General features: G+C 46.3%; 1 protein-coding gene across 1 annotated transcript; it reads right to left on the bottom strand.

Annotated features, from left to right (window-relative positions):
• Positions 1 to 4405: 4405 nt before the first annotated feature.
• LOC130368788 (regenerating islet-derived protein 4-like) lies at positions 4406 to 16863 on the bottom strand. The gene is made up of 5 exons (XM_056573007.1): positions 16794 to 16863; positions 9145 to 9242; positions 7671 to 7808; positions 6450 to 6564; positions 4406 to 4531 (listed from the first exon to the last, which is right to left on the bottom strand). Exons 1-5 carry the CDS (start codon positions 16861 to 16863, stop codon positions 4464 to 4466), a joined length of 489 nt encoding a protein of 162 aa, XP_056428982.1. The 3' UTR covers positions 4406 to 4463.
• Positions 16864 to 17760: the final 897 nt, after the last annotated feature.

The following is a 17760-nucleotide window of genomic DNA, read 5'->3' as shown; positions in this document are numbered from 1 at the left end:
GTACCAACAGGCCCGGAGCGTCAAAAATGGCGCTCCTGGACCTAGGCGGTAACAGGCTGGCGTTATTTAGGTTGGGGAGGGCCAGTAACAATGGTCCTCGCCCACCCTGGTAACGTCAGGCTGTTACTGTTTGGTTGGTATTTGGTTGAGAATAAAAATAGGGGGACCCTATGCGTTTTTTAAATATATTTAATTATTTATTTAAAAAAAAAAAAAACGCATAGGGTCCCCCCTATTTTCATTCTCAGCCAAATACCAACCAAACAGTAACAGCCTGACGTTCCCAGGGTGGGCGAGGACCATTGTTACTGGCCCTCCCCAGCCTAAATAACGCCAGCCTGTTACCGCCTAGGCCCAGGAGCGCCATTTTTGACGCTCCAGGCCTGTTGGTACCGGCTCTTCCCGGCACCCCTGTGGCGTTGGGTACCGGGGTAATAATAGGGGGTTAGCACTAGCTGTTTTTGTGGCTAGCGCTAAGCCCAGGTTAGTAATGGACTCTGTCTATAAGACAGCTTCCACTACTAAGCCTGTCTAGTAAAGTAAGAAAAAAACACAACAGGTTTTAAAAAATTTTTATTACAAAAAACACTCCCCCACAAGCCCTCGTTAACCATTTTATTAAAATCAAACAAAGAAAAACGCTGGTCATCGAAGTAGTCCACCGAACCCGAAGGAGTCCACAGGATAAACGGATCTGAAATGAGAAGAAAACAAAAAAATGGGTTAGTACATTTATTATCATCTCCCGCCCCGCACGACTACAACTGCCAGCATGCCCTTACAGTAAGGACATGCTGGGAGTTGTAGTTGTGTGGTGCAGGAGATGTGTGAGCAGGTGATAATAAATGTGACAAGCTTGTCCCCTGCCCCCAGCTGCAGGACTACAACTCCCAGCATGCCCTTACAGTAAGGTGGGGCGGAGGCCGGGCACAGTGTTTCCCAACCTGGGACTTGTAGTTTTGCAACATCTGGAGGCACCCTGGTTGGGAAACACTGTTTTAGGCCAGTGTTTCCCAACCAGGGTGCCTCCAGATGTTGCAAAACTACAACTCCCAGCATGCCTGGACAGTCAAAGGCTGTCTAGGCATGCTGGGAGTTGTAGTTTTGCAACATCTGGAGGCAACCTGGCTGGGAAACACTGGCCTAAAACAGTGTTTCCCAACCAGGGTGCCTCCAGATGTTGCAAAACTACAAGTCCCAGCATGCCTGGACAGTCAAAGGCTGTCTAGGCATGCTGGGAGTTGTAGTTTTGCAACATCTGGAGGCAACCTGGCTGGGAAACACTGTAATAAAACAGTGTTTCCCAACCAAGGTGCCTCCAGATGTTGCAAAACTACAAGTCCCAGCATGCCTGGACAGTCAAAGGCTGTCTAGGCATGCTGGGAGTTGTAGTTTTGCAACATCTGGAGGCAACCTGGCTGGGAAACACTGGCCTAAAACAGTGTTTCCCAACCAGGGTGCCTCCAGATGTTGCAAAACTACAAGTCCCAGCATGCCTGGACAGTCAAAGGCTGTCTAGGCATGCTGGGAGTTGTAGTTTTGCAACATCTGGAGGCAACCTGGCTGGGAAACACTGGCCTAAAACAGTGTTTCCCAACCAGGGTGCCTCCAGATGTTGCAAAACTACAAGTCCCAGCATGCCTGGACAGTCAAAGGCTGTCTAGGCATGCTGGGAGTTGTAGTTTTGCAACATCTGGAGGCAACCTGGCTGGGAAACACTGGAATAAAACAGTGTTTCCCAACCAAGGTGCCTCCAGATGTTGCAAAACTACAAGTCCCAGCATGCCTGGACAGTCAAAGGCTGTCTAGGCATGCTGGGAGTTGTAGTTTTGCAACATCTGGAGGCAACCTGGCTGGGAAACACTGGCCTAAAACAGTGTTTCCCAACCAGGGTGCCTCCAGATGTTGCAAAACTACAAGTCCCAGCATGCCTGGACAGTCAAAGGCTGTCTAGGCATGCTGGGAGTTGTAGTTTTGCAACATCTGGAGGCAACCTGGCTGGGAAACACTGGCCTAAAACAGTGTTTCCCAACCAGGGTGCCTCCAGATGTTGCAAAACTACAAGCCCCAGCATGCCTGGACAGTCAAAGGCTGTCCAGGCATGCTGGGAGTTGTAGTCTTGCAACAACTGGAGGCACCCTGGTTGGGAAGCCTGCGCAACTTACCGGCTTCCGTAGGATCCAGCGCTGCACGACACTGCCGCGCGACACTGCCGCGCGACGATCTCCGACAGCGATCGTCGCTGGAGCCTCGGAAGGGTAAGTGAACTTCTTCGCCGGTCCCCTTCAGCTGTTTAGTTTTGCAACAGCTGGAGGACTACAGTTTACAGACCACAAACCAGGGGTCTGCAAACTGTGGCCCTCCAGCTGTTGCAAAACTACAACTCCCAGCATGCCTGGACAGCCAATGGCTGTCCAGGCATGCTGGGAGTTGTAGTCTTGCAACATCTGGAGGCACCCTGGTTGGGAAACACTGTTTTAGGCCAGTGTTTCCCAACAAGGGTGCCTCCAGCTGTTGCAAAACTACAACTCCCAGCATGCCCGGACAGCCAATGGCTGTCCAGGCATGCTGGGAGTTGTAGGCTTGCAACATCTGGAGGCACCCTGGTTGGGAAACACTGTTTTAGGCCAGTGTTTCCCAACCAGGGTGCCTCCAGCTGTTGCAAAACTACAACTCCCAGCATGCCCGGACAGCCAAAGGGTGTCCAGGCATGCTGGGAGTTGTAGTCTTGCAACATTTGGAGGCACCCTGGTTGGGAAGCTTGCGCAACTTACCGGCTTCCGTAGGATCCAGCGCTGCACGACACTGCCGCGCGACACTGCCGCGCGACGATCTCCGTCAGCGATCGTCGCTGGAGCCTCGGAAGGGTAAGTGAACTTCTTCGCCGGTCCCCTTCAGCTGTTTAGTTTTGCAACAGCTGGAGGACTACAGTTTACAGACCACACACCAGTGGTCTGCAAACTGTGGCCCTCCAACTGTTGCAAAACTACAACACCCAGCATGCCCTGACAGCCAAAGCCTATGGCTCTCAGGGCAGGAGCCCGGGCTGACATTACAGTGCAGCCGCCCGGGCTCCTCATACGGTCTCCCCGCTACCCACCCCCCCCCTTGTCTCCCGCCCGGGCTCCTCATACGGCCTCCCCGCTACCCCCCCCCCCCCTTGTCTCCCGCCCGCGCCGCTCAGCTCCCGCTGCTACAAGACTACAACTCCCAGCGTGTCCTCACTGTAAGGCCATGCTGGGACTTGTAGTCTTGCAACAGCAGACAGATGGGAGTTGTGTGGCGCTGGCAGGTGAGAGGGGGGGGGGATATAAATCACTGTAGTGTCCCGGTAGCGCAGTGAGGGTAGCGGGGAGAAAGTATGTCGGAGCCCGGGCGGCAGTAGCTTTTCCTGCTCCATGTTGGAGCTGGAGTAAATTTTAGTCAATTTTTATGGCCGTTGCGACAGTTTATTGCGCAACTGCGACTGTCTCAGTTAATAAATTCCTGACCACTGCAAGTCAAAACTGAAAACTTGCGTAAATTAAGCGGGAATTTTTTTTTTGACTTTCTAGCTCTTGCTAGGGAAAGTCGCACAATTTATAGGGTAGGCGCAATTGCGACAATTTTGCGCCAAAAATAGTCAGAAAAAAATGACTAAACCCCTTAGTAAATGCCCCCCATAGAGAGCAGTTAAGTATTTTGCGCACATGATAAAATTGACCACATTAGATGATTTGCAGAAGATGCCATTGATGTTATGATGGGAGACAGAGTTTGGTATGGACATAGTTTGGTATGGACATAGTTTGGTATGGACATATGTGCACATATTTTACACCTTTTTTTTTTTTGAGACAGGGTTGGGTGTCATTTTGTGCATTTTTGTGTAGGGCCCTCCTTACTATAATTTGCGTTAGGTTGGTAGGCTGTCTGAAGGCCAATATGGGGGGCTGTTGGAATATTTTTTTAAGTCTGTCATCGGAGTGCAGTGTTGTTTGAAGTTTCTTTGATATTTTGCGCCAAAGATATAAAACAAAGAGAAGGATTGAGAGTGGAGATATTCCAGATGGAAATATTAAGGATTGTTTTAGCGAGTCTGAAATTTGATATGGAAAGGGCTAAAGTTAGATAAACATTTTTCCATATTAAAGCTGGGCTAGAGGACTAGACAATGACCAAGTCTGGTTTTTCCATAACAACCATTTACATATTACAAGAGCTTGTTACCATACGTAAATGAGCTTTGATTAGTTGTTATGGGTAAAAACAGACATTTTCCAATCTTAGGCAGGTTGGTTCATCTGGGCCAATATATGGAATTTTCCCACTCGAGTGGTAAATACAGATGGAGAATTATCATTCTGTCACTTGACAGAAAGCATCTTTTTATTACAGTAACAAACACCGGCAGCATTTACACGCTGTAAAGAGCAAATATTTATTAAAGCAACATGAAACAAAGAGCATATTGTAAACGGATATCAAGGCTTGAATTTACAGACATAGTTCTTGAGTCCTCCACATCCAACATCGTTCCATTTCTTATATTCTACAAAAAAGTTGAGAGGAGAATAATAAATATTTATCATTTACACTTACAGTTCCTTATGCTTGGGACATAAAAGAACAACTGTGTGGATTGTCGTCTGAAATGGGAAATGACCATGATGCATGCGAATGCATTGTTCTGCTGCTTGTAAAATGAATACTACATGGCTAAAAGGCCCATTTGAATATTTATTTTTCTACAATTTCTATAGATCGACAAGGATAAGGTTGTAGCTTTATGTCACACTACAATTTTATTTATCAAGTACAGTAGCATAGATTGTTTATATGATTCTTCTGTCCAGTGTTCATTTTGTTGACTTTTTAAAATCCTTTTTCAGTGACTAAAATTAATAAAAGCAAAGTTATGATGACTAAAACTATAACTAAAATCTATTGACATTTTAGTCAACTGACTTAAAGGGGTACTCCACTGGAAAAAAAAAACATTTTAAATCAACTGGTGACAGAATGTTAAACAGATTTATTTAAAAATCTTAATCCTTCCAGTACTTTTCAGCTGCTGTATGTTCTAGAGGAAGTTCTTTTCTGTTTGAATTTCCTTTCTGTCTGATAACGGTGCTCTCTGCTGACACCTCTGTCCATTTTAGGAACTGTCCAGAACAGATCAGGTTTGCTATGGGGATTTGCTGCTGCTCTGGACAGTTCCTAAAATGTAAAAATTTCTAAAACATACCAAATATGTTTATAAAAAAAAAATGTTTACACTTTTTGGGGGTACAATGGGAAAAGCAGACAATTTTCATTTTTATTGGGGAGGGGATTTTTCTATAGCAATCATTTGATTGCTAATACTGTTCAGTGCTATGCCTAGGACATAGCACTGATCACTATTATCGGGGATCTTCTGCTCTGGTCTGCTTGATCTCACACCAGAGCACAAGACGCCGAAAGACGGATGGAGGCAGGTGAGGGGACCTCCGTCCACCATTACAGATGATCGGATCGCCGCGGCAGCGCTGCGGGCGATCCGATCATCTATTTTAATATGAGCATTGCCGCAGATACTGTGATCTGTACTGATCACGGCATCTGAGGGATTAATGGTGGGCATCTGCGCGATTGCTGCTGATAGCAGCCGTAACCTGCCGTGTATGACGCGAGCACTGCTTCAATGCTTGTGGTCATACACAGGATGTAAATGTACGTCCTGGTGCGGGAAGTACCGCCAAACCAGGACGTACATTTACGGCCGTAGTCGTTAAGGGGTTAAAAATCTTAACCCCCCCCCTAGTACTTATCAGCTGCTGTATGCTAGAGATAAATTACAGAGAAATGTGTGAAGTTCTTTACAGTCTGACCCCAGTGCTCTCTGCTGACACTTCTGTCTGTGTCAGGAACTGTCCAGAGCAGGAGAGGTTTTCTTTTGGGATATGTTTCTAATTTGGACAGTTCCTGACATGTCAGCAGAGAGCACTGTAGTCAGACTGGAAAGAACTTCACAAATTTCTCTGTAGTATACAGCAGCTGATAAGTACTGGAAGGCTTCATATTTTGAAGTAGAAGTAATTTACAAATCTATTTTAACTTTCTGTCACCAGTTGATTTGAAAACATTTGTTTCCCACTTGTTTCCACTGGAGTTTCCCTTTAATAGGTGTAAGCAGTTCAGAGCTCCAATCTTTGAGCCAGAGCGAAAGGCTATTCGCAAAGAACAACTCTCAGTCTGTATTACTTACCAAATCAGTTGGTGTTAGGGTATGTTCACAAGGGAAGAAAAGAAAGCTCCAAAAACTCGACCCAGAGGTGGTTTATGAAGGAGTTTTTGCAGGAGGATTTAAAGAGCCTTTTTTTTTTTTAAAGAGACGACAAACCAGCGTCTATGTGGTACGATGTTATTTGCAGTCTCTTTAATGAAATAAGTTGCATTTTGATATTTTGATTTGAATATACACTCACTTGATCCACTGCCTAGAACCACACAAAATTCTTTCCCTTTGGCATTATCTGGAACACCATTTTTCCAGGCATGATAATTATACATGGATCCATCTGTCCATTTCCAACGGCCATTCTGTAAATCACACCATAGAAAGTTAGATATAGTGACACTGGTTTACCATTTCTGACTTCTATACTCTCCATTGATGTGTAGGCTGCATTCTACCAGCTGCTATGTACTAAACTAAAAAGGCAAAGATAGCACAGTAGGAAATAATGAGTAATAAAGCTTAAAGGAAATCTGTCATCAGAATCACCCGCACTAAACCTGTTACACAGGCTTGTAGTGCGGGTGATCCTGATTAAAACGCTTCTTACCTGGTTAAAAATGGTTCAGCGGTTCTGCAGATATCTATATCTTTAGTTTTCTGTTATTCCCTGGCTTGGGACTCAGTGGGAGGTGTTATCATCTGGGACTCGGCCACACGTCATTCTAGCTGGGCGAAGCGGCCGCCCGGCTCATGAATATTCATGACCTTATCCTCATAGTCCAACTCCTTTTTCTAGGTCTGGTGGGGAGGGCCGCGCATGCGCCGCGTTCCGTACACCCAGAAGCGGCGTTCTCCCCCCGGCTTCACTCGAGCTGCGGCCCAATACAAGTAAGAAGACGGGCTGCATGAGTGAAAAACCGGGGGGAGAACACCGCTTCCGCATGCGCGGCCCTCCCCACCAGACCTAGAAAAAGGAGTGAGACTACGAGGATAAGTTCATGAATATTCATGAGCCGGGCAGCAGCTCCGCCCAGCTAGAATGACGTGTAGCTGAGTCCCAGATGATAACACCTCCCACTGAGTCCCAAGCCAGGGAATAACAGAAAACTAAAAATATAGATATCTGAAGAAGCGCTGAACCATTTTTAACCAGGTAAGAAGCGTTTTAATCAGGATCACCCGCACTACAAGCCTGTGTAACAGGTTTAGTGCGGGTGATTCTGATGACAGATTTCCTTTAAAATAACATAGGGGGAGATCTATCAAAACCTATGTAAAGGAAGAGTGGTGCAGTTGCACATATCAACCAATCAGATTCCTTCTTTCATTTTCAAACAGGGCCTCTGAAAAATGAAATAAGCGATCTGATTGGTTGCTATATGCAACTGCACCACTCTTCCTTTACACAGGTTTTGATAAATCTCTCCCATAGTGTATAGGTTAATTTAAAATAATAAATGTTACAAACCTTGTCAGGGTCATGCAGCCCTATCCACACTCCGTCTTTGTCCTGGCTAGCAGACACATGACTTGCAATGATCGCTGCCTCAGAATCATCCATGATGGAAGCTAAATGAGCTCCATGTCCATAACTTCCGCACTCATACTAAAAAAAGCAAACATAGTTCATCTGGCTGTGTTGAGTTAGTAATAGGCAAAACAAACCCTACAGAGTAGAAATGAGCTAACAATATGAAGATTTATCAAAACCTGCGTAGAAAAAGAGTGGTGCAGTTGCCCATAGCAAGTACCGTATTTTTTGGCATATAGGACGCTCCTGCATAAAAGGCGCACCCAATTTTAAAGGAAGAAAATCTAGAATCCAATGTAAAGTATAGGACAGTGATCTTCAACCAGTGGACCTCCAGATGTTGCAAAACTACAACTCCCAGCATGCCCGGACAGCCATTGGCTGTCCGGGCATGCCAGGAATTGTAGTTTTGCAACATCTAGAGGTCCGCAGGTTGAAGACCACTGGTATAGGAGGTAAAACCCACGTGTCCCCGCTGCTCCGGAGCCGTCACCGCTACCCTGGATGTCGCCCTCCATCGCTGTCGTCGCGTCCCCATCGCTCCGGAATGTCTCTGCTGCCCGGTATCCTCGCTCTCCATTGCCGCCATCACGTCGCTACGCACGCCGCTCCTATTGGATGAAGGGACGGCGTGCGCGACGATGTGATGATGATGAAGGAGAGCGCTGGCCATGCAGGGGATCCCGGCACGGAGCATACACCGAGGAGGCAGGTAAGGTTCCTTCCCGGTGCAGCTGGGTTAGTGTCACTTTCGCTTCAGATGCGGCGGTCAGTTTTGATCGCCGCGTCTGAAGGGTTAATACAGGGCATCACCGCGATCGCTGATGTCCTGTATTAGCCGCGGGTCCCGGCCGTTGATGGCCACAGGGACTGCCGCGATAGGACAGGGTTTTAATGTGTATTCACCGTATAAGACGCACCAACTTTCCCCCCCCCCCCCCAGTTTTGGGGAAGAAAAAGTGCGTCTTATACGGTGAAAAATACGGTAATTTACAAATCTGTTTAACTTTCTGGCATCAGTTGATTTAAAAAATATATAATTTCATTTTTGGAGGGGAATCGCAAGGGTCCTGCATTACCCCCTCCAGCTCACATCTACCCTTTTTGTATTTTATCTAATTTCTTCATTAAATTCATATATTTTTTACTCTATGGTCTAATCTCTCTTTTTTGTTCACCTCTATTATCTGAATCCTTCTTCTTCCTATTTTCCCTCTCCTCATCCACCCCCCCCCTGCCCCCCATTTCACTAGATCATTTGAGGACTGTTACCTTATTTTTTCATATCTAATATATGACTACTTTTTCTAACAGTTTGTTGGATATACATAAGAATTGCATGCACTGTATAATTCATATTACAACACTCAAAAATTGGTGTAATAAGCAATTTGCAGCAGAAAACATTTACCTCTGCATCAGCCCATTTCACTGGGTTCTTGCTGACAGCATAGCAGTGTGATCTATAAAAGAACCAACCAGGGGGGCATGAAGAGCGGACTGAAGCAGCTTAAACAGAAAAACAAAAACAAATTAATTATGTGTAGTAAATGATAGTAGTATATAACCTGTTTTTCGTTATTGTTTTTAAACTATTTATCATAACTCTTTATTGTCATGATTAGAGATAAGCAAATCGAATCTGACCAAACTGAATTCATTGCGAATTTCAGGAAAGATTTGATTTCCAACGAATGCGAATATCGCCGCGATTCTATCACGCGAATCGCTTCATTAAACTCCATTTAGTGTGGTCCAGGCTCCAGGGCATCTAAAATGGCAGATCCACATGTAAGAACATGGGGCAAGGAATCCTGGGAAGGCGGGAACAAGGGTAGGTGGGATGACCCTGAATCACATGCAGGATGCATCCTATCAGCAGCCAGTCACCCCTGTGATGTCCCAGCCCTATATAATCGGCAGCCATATTGCGGCCAGTCACTTCAGCCTTCCACTGCAGAGATATATATAGGGACAGACAGCGCTGTATGTTGCACAGAAAAGCTTTTTCCAGCAGCGATTCACCTCCTAGTCAAGTCAGCGTTCTGTTGCACAGAGAGAAGGACAGAGAGCAGTGTGGGTTTCACAGAAAAGCATTCTTACTGCAGCGATTCACCTCCCAGTCACTACAGCATTCTATTACAGAGAGCAGTGTGTTGCACAGAAGAACAGCAGTGATTCAGCTCAAGCACAAATCCTGCCTAGAAGCACTGATAGGGAAGGGAGTGAGATTGAGAGAGAGAGAGTGTAATTTTGGGTGTAGTACACAGCGACTGTGTGCTGCAGCACTGGTGTGTACTGCTGGTGTTGTGCACAAATACTTTTTTAAGCATACTGTAGCGCATTTCTCTCCCCTCTCAAGTGCATAGCACATACGTACATCTAAGTGGTGTACTATTTTGTTCCTGTTAAAGTCTCAAGGGCTTAGATACTGTGAAAGGCCAGGCAAAAGTACTCTCCAGCTGGTCTTGTACACAAATACTTTTTTAAGCGTACTGTATCGCATTTTTCTTCCCTCATAAGTGCATACATCTAAGTGGTGTATAACGTGACATGGCAGGCGGTGGATCCTCTGGGCTCGTCCACACAGGTAGCTGGGAGGTGGCATGTCACAGAAGGAGACTGGAAGGATGTGGCAAGATGGCAGTAGGTCAGGGCAGGTAACACAGGTGCAAGGGAGGTAAGGTAGCAAGGAACAGGTACAAGGTAACAGGGACACAGGTCTTTCACTTTGGCACAAGATAACCAAAGATCCGTCAGGGAAACAAGTGAGGAGCTGATATTTAAGGGCAGGGGACAGGTGTAGACACTTGTTTAATAGAGCACTGGCCCTTTAAGTGAAAGAGCTCTGGCGCACCCTCGGAGGCATGGGCATGCGCGCAGGGGCTGCGAGGACATGGAGAGGTGGAAGATGAGGAAAGTGAGTGATGTGCTGGGATTTGCATGCGGGCGCGTCCCGCGATGCAAATCCCAGCTCCGCTGGCAGCGGCGACATAAGCAGAGAGCGCTCAGGGCCGGCGTGTCTGGCCAGAGCGCAGGTGTTACATGCTGTACTATTTTGTTCCTGTTAAAGTCTCAAGGGCCTAGTTACTGTAAAAGGCCAGCCAAAAGTACACACCTGCTGCTGTTCTAGACAAATACTGTTAAGCGTAGTGGATGCATTCTACTGCCCTCATAAGTGCATATCACATACGTACATCGAAGTGTTGTACCATTTTATTCCTGATAAAGTCTTAAAGGCCTAGATACTGTAAAATGCCAGCCAAAAGTACACACCTGCTGCTGTTCTAGACAAATACTGTTTTAAGCGTAGTGAAGCGTATTGTACTCCCCTCATATACTCACTATGTCAGGCAGAGAAGTGCCAAGAAGTGCACAGAGGAGTGGCAGAGGCCTAAATTTATCAGGCGAGGCAAAGGTCGCAGCAGACTAGGGGCGAGTGGCAGCAGGAGTCGCAACGAGAGGCCTGATCTCCCGGTATCAGCTAGCGGTCGTGTCTCGACCAGCAACCCATCTGCCATCATCGATTGGATAACACAGTCATCCATGTCATCACAAGTGGCATATGATACCCCCAGTCAACAGTCAGTGGGTTCCTCAGACCAATCCTCAGTTCGCATGGCCTGGGAGTAGTCCCTGTCCTCCCATTGCCTCTGTCCTATGCTGTTTCCTCCCCTACAGAAGTATCTTATGCTGTAGGTTCAGCTCCACTATTCAGGGAGGATGATCTAATGGAGGACAGTCAGCAGCTACTGCCCAGCCAAGTGGAGGAGACATCAGCCGCTTCCTCCGCGGGCAAGTAATGATGAGGAGAGTGACGTGGGAGGTGGTGTTGAAAGTGTTCAGGGTCCTGAAGCAGACACTGTTGAGGAACCTGAGGAGGACATCAGTGACATGCAGATACTTGTTGATGATGATGAAGCCGATCGCAATTGGGAGCCAGGTGCAGAAGGGGCTTCATCATCATCAGGAGAAGAGGGTTGCAGGTTGCCCGTCAGGTAGCCCGTCAGGTGCTTCGCGGCAGCCTACCTTCCCGGGAGGTAGTGGAACAGGGGTTCCTGGAGACGGAGGCAGTAGCAGTCAATTAGTACAGACTGGGAAAATCAGCTGCTCGGCGGTGTGGCAGTTTTTCATCAAGCATCAGGAGTAGGTTAACATAGCCAAATGCAAGATGTGTCGACGGAAGGTGAAGCGTGGCCAGGGTCCCAATGTTGGCACCACGGCCCTGCGTCAGCATATGTTGCGCCACCATAAAGCGGCCTGGGAGAACCATGGCTCCGATGTGGTGGTCCAGCCTGCTGCATCACCCAGTGGCACGCCGCTCCCTGTTTCAGCTTGCCAAGGCTCCACCACCCCAGCCGAAGGGAGCTGTGTGCCATACCCTTCTTCTGTCGCTCCAGATGCTCCTGCAGATGCTACTTTGAGTTAGTCATTCCGCCAGCAAGCCATCAGCGAAGCCATGTCCAAGAGACAACAGTATGCGCCCACTCATCCAATGGTGCAGAAGCTGAATGTGCTCCTGTCCAAGTTGCTGTTGCTGCAGTCCCTCCCTTTTCAAGTGGTGGACTCTGCACCTTTCAGAGAACTAATGACTTGTGCCGAGCTGAGGTAGAGAGTCTCAAGCCATCATTTCTTTGTGAAGAAGGCAGTACCAGCCCTGCAGAATTTTGTGGAAGAGAAGGTGGGCCAGTCCTTGAGCATGTCAGTGCGTACCAAAGTGCATGGCAGCGCCAACGTCTGGAGCTGTAAGTATGGTCACAAACAATACATGTCCTTTACGGCCCACTGGTTGAATGTGGTTTCTACAACTTGGACAGGTCACGCCGCTTCCTTCTCCACGCTCTCAGGCCTTTGGTCCTTTGACAGTGTGCGACTCCGCCTCCTCATGCTCCACCGTTTCCTCAGCCTTCACTGCCCGGACATGTCTCCGTGCCCCTTCAGCATACCATGTGTGCAGAGCATGGCGGTGTGACGCAATTCTTCACATGGTTTGCCTTTGCGAATGGAGTCACACAGGGGAGGAACTGCTAAAAGTAATTCATTAAGAAATTGGAGCATGGCTTACTCCATGAAAACTGGAAATGGTGAGCGACAACGGGAAGAACATCTTATTTGCTCTGTGACAAGGAAGCCTGAGACATGTGCCCTGCTTGGCACACGTGTTCAATCTGGTTGTCAAGCGGCTCCTTAAGTGTTCCCCCCATCTGCAAGACATTCTAACAATGGGAAGGAAACTTTGCATGCACTTCAGCCACTCGTACACCGCAAAGCACACCCTCCTTAAGCTGCAGCGTCAGAACGGTATCCCCCAACACAGTCTGATTTGCGACGTTTCAACACGTTGTAATTCCACCCTCCATATGTTGAACCAACTATCACCGATTTCTTAATGATCTAAGCGGATAGGGGGAATCCCCTGTGTAACTTCAATGTCAACCAGTGTCAGCTCATACATGACACACCTTACGTTTGCTCAGGCCCTTCGAGGAAGCCACATTATTAGTCAGTTGCCAGGATTATGGGATGAACAACGTCATTCCACTGCTTCATTTCCTACAACACGTGTTGGAAACAATGGCTTGTCAGGGCACTGGAGACGTAGCGCCTATATCTCATGGCCACATGAACCCTTTGGGGGCTGAACTGGAGGAGGAGGGGAGGGCACAGTGGAGCACAGTTTAGGTTTCACGAAATGGATGGTTTTTCTAGTCATTTGACAGGAGAGGAGGAGCATGAGCAGCTAAAGGGTTCTGCAAGACAGAGGACCTAGACACACCATGGCAGTATGTAGTGGAGATGGAGGCAGGGAGTCCCTCTGAGTCACTTGCACAAATGGCATGATGCATGCTCTGTTGCTTGAGTAGTGACCGCCGAATTGTCAACATTTGGCAGCGGGATGACTTCTGGCTCTCCACCTTATTGGACCCTCGCTTCCGGCACAAAATGGGGGCCTTTTTGTTACACCTATTGAGAGGGAGGACAAACTGACCTACTACTACGGAGTCAGTTGGCCGATGCCTATAGGTGCCATCGTCCATTCTCGCGCAGGTCTGACTCGGGGTGCCTTCTGCGCTCACCTTCCACTGCCATGGCTGCTGGGGACGGGTGGGGTGGCAGGAGCGGCTCCATCAGCAGCAGCCTGAGTCTACAGTCGCTGATGAATAGCTTTCTTCACCCGTATAGTGAAGTAACTCATCATCAGCAGGTACAACTGGAGCAGGACCTGAACCAGCAGGTGGGGCATACCTTGACATGATCATGCCAACACACCTTGAAGATCCACTGGACTTCTTGGAAGCCAAACTTGATTTGTGGCCACAACTCAAAGTTTGCCCTGGAAAAGATGTCCTGCCTGGCCAGTAGTGTGCCATCAGAGCGGTGTTTAGTATGGCGGGGGCCATAGTAACCCCAAGGAGAACTCGTCTGTCCATGAAATATGTGGAGAGACTGACCTTTGTGAAGAGGAATCAGGCATGGATCAGCCAGGATTTCCACCCACCAATGCCTGATGCATCAGAGTAGAATTACCATGGTGCCACACCAAGACTTCACAAATATGGATAGTGCAAAACAGATTTAAGGCGCTGCTCCCCAGTTACAAACATTCCTCCGCATCAGACCTTTTTTCATCCACCTTCGTCACCGGGTACTGGTATTGCCAACTACCGCACGCACCGGGTCACTTTCAGGACTCCTGATGCTGCTGCCACCTCCAGGCTGTATCATTCAGCCACCATATGGTCTCCTCATGCTGCCGCCAACTCCAGGCTGTGTCATTCAGCCATCATAGGGTCTCCTCATGCTGCCGCCAACTCCAGGCTGTGTCATTCAGCCATTATATGGTCTCCTCATGCTGCTACAAACTCCAGGCAGTGTCATTTAGCCACTATATGGTCTCCTCATGCTGCTTGTAAATTACCTAAATTTTTTTTAAGGTAGCACTAGCTACCATAAAACTTCAATTTAAAAATTTAAATTTATCTTTTAAACTTTGGGATTGTGAAGCCCTATTGTCTCCTCATGCTGTCGCCAACTCCAGGCTGTGTCATTCAAGCACTATATGGTCTTCTCTTGCTGCCGCCAACTCCAGGCTGTGTCATTCAGCCACTATATGGTCTCCCAATTTACAAGGTATATTACTATATATGACATGTGGGTGAAGGGGATATTAATGTACTGGCTTTGCAAGGAGCAATGTGTGGTGTCCCGGTACAGGACCTGTCCCTGTCCCTGTCTAAAGCCCCCTCAGTTATAGTCCCTCCATTTCCACAGGGTTCTCCTGTAGGGCTTGCCCCTTGGTCATCTCATAGGAATGTATTTTTGTACAGTGTATAAATGTATAGGACCTACCCGGGTCACGTGATCTATTATAATGGTTGTATAGATATTTTGGACCTTCCGGGGTCATGTGATAATGTCATGTGATGTACCCAGAGTTCTCTGGGTTCAGGACTTACAGGCTTTGCAACCAATGGGATTAGTCCAGCCCCCCCTAGTATATAAGGGGCGGTAGTCACTAAACTCTCTCTTATTTCCTGGCTAAAAAGCAAGCAACTCTCTTCGTTCCGGACTACCAAGCAAGCACAAGTCAGCCTCAATCTCAATTCAGCTAGGCCAAAGCCTATGAATCCAGCATCCACTAAAACCGTGAGTTACAAAGCTCTACCTACAAATCCTGTGTGACTACTACCCACTCAAATATTATAATTAGTAGCACAGTGGCCTGCTTAAAGCTAAAGACTATCTGTCCCAGTAAAGCCTGTGAGGAACCTGCATCCCGGTTACCTCTAGAGAGACTGTTCATTTGTAAAGACTGTTGCATAAAACGTTCAAGTAAAGTTTACCAGTTATCTCATAAAATCTGCTGTGGACATTCCGTTTATTATCCCTGCCGTTTGTGGGCTGGTTGGTGGCAGGACCTTCAATACTGAGCAAACCGCACCCTGGCGTCCCAACAAGTAAGGGTTAATACCACCAGACCCTGTAATATCATTGTAACACCCCAGACACCACAAATGTAAGCAGAAAACAGCAACAACATCACAACAAGAAAGAGGTTACATAACCAAAGCAGCCCTTGTCTAAGCAGTCAATTGAGGCGGTGGGATGACAAAAAAGGAAGGGGGAGGGGGATTACATTCAGGAGGTGTACATATAAACAAAACAAGAATTTACACAAGGGGCAGCTGCACTGTACTTTATGGGTAGTCAGAGATAGGAGAGAAGCCACATTGTGCCTGAAAGGGGCAGGTAGTGTGTGCATACACTCAAAGCTTTGCATGGCACTTTCTAAGCTCCACCCACACTTCATGTTTTTAGTCTTGGTCTCTCTGCTTGGACATTTGAAGGAAAGTAGGACACTTTAGTTTTTTTCTGGGATATAGAATGATTATAGATAAATGAAGCAATTTACAAATATTTTAGAAATATCCAAGGCTGTCAAATAGAGGGAAGTTTTTAAAGGCTTATGGTAAGAGAAAATGACATACAGGAGCCAAATCATAGATAACAGAGGCCATACAAGGCCGATGTTAATAAACAGGGAACATTTCAGCTCACAACTCTGTGCCTTTTTCAAGTTCAGTTGTGAGTTGAAATGTTGCCTGTTTTTCCACATGGGTAAATATTTCATTTTAATTTTTGAATATTTATTTTTTTGAAATACTACTTTTATTTTTTATTTTTTCAAATATCTTTGGAGTGCTACAACTCTTCAGTCAGATAGAATTATAGACTTATAAGCCAAAACTAGGAGTGGATCCAAAACACAGATGTATAAGTCTTTCCATGATACTTTTTCCATCTTAAAAATTCAAATAAAATGGTGCATAGTACTGACCAAAATGCATTGTGTAAAAGCAGACCTAAACTCCTATCACACAAAGGAGCTTTTTGGGGAAAAACAAAGAGTAGGAGGACTTTTACTTCTCTTTCCTACTGGATCCACTTCTGGCATTGGCACACAAATTGCAGTGTGTGATGTTAGCCTCAAAGACATCTGTCTATAAGCATACAACATATATGAATCCTGTAGAGTCATTAAAAAAAAGAATAACTCACCTTCTGTGATCCCCACCATGATGAGTAAAACTCCCAGGACAGCAACGATGCACCCTGAGAAGACCGCCATTGTGTATTTCTAGCTGACTTGATCTTAGGAGTAAAGATGTGCTAAAGCTTCTGATGTTTCTTTACAACAGTATTGGCATGTTTTATTTGTTCTCTACAACTCTTTATAGTATAGACTTACAAGGGTGGGCATTTAGCCTGGGAGTAGTCTTTGGTAGTGGTGAGTCAGATATTGGAAAACTACATATGTTTCATGGATTAAAGCACACATGTTCCTGTCCCCTAGGTGCACACCCAGATAAGCAAAAGACATCTGTTAATGCCTGCTAATAATAGCAAAAGGATATGATCTCCTTTACATTCAAAGAAACAAAAAATGAAAAATGTAATGTAGTAGAAAATAGTTTTAAATAAATAAATGTATGTAGTAATTGTTAATGGGAAACAGATGGCAGTGATAACCTCCTATCCCATCTGGTTGTATCATTGAACATCGAGAAAGCATCTAAATACATCATCCATTTAGTCATTTACCACCTGAATAAAAAGCTTTACCTTTAAATAATAGAATCCCCAAATGCGAAACAAAGTTATTCATAAATTGTATGAAGCTGCTACTAGAGAGGCCATGACCAGTCTTGGCCCAGTCTTGGCCCGGCTCTGTATAAGCAGCTATGCAGGAGGATATTATCATTAAAATGACTGTTCTTTAAAATATATAAAAAGCTTCCGCACCAGATTAGAACACAAAATGACCAGCTCTACAGGGCGGTATTCACAGCTTGTGCTGCCCCAGACACTTGGACTGATCACTGTATTACTCTCTGACGTTGTTGAGAATTTGTATCAGTTGCCATATATGATACATTCGGAAAATGTTCCGACTCTTTCTCTTTTTCACAAGTTACAGCCTTCTGTTAAAATGCTTTTAAAAAATCAGGTCCCCCCCCCCCCCCAT

The sequence above is a fragment of the Hyla sarda genome, chromosome 4 (genome assembly GCF_029499605.1).
Source record: "Hyla sarda isolate aHylSar1 chromosome 4, aHylSar1.hap1, whole genome shotgun sequence".
NCBI lineage: Eukaryota > Metazoa > Chordata > Amphibia > Anura > Hylidae > Hyla > Hyla sarda.
Note: the sequence above shows the minus strand (reverse complement) of the source record. Positions and strands in the feature narration are given on the sequence as shown.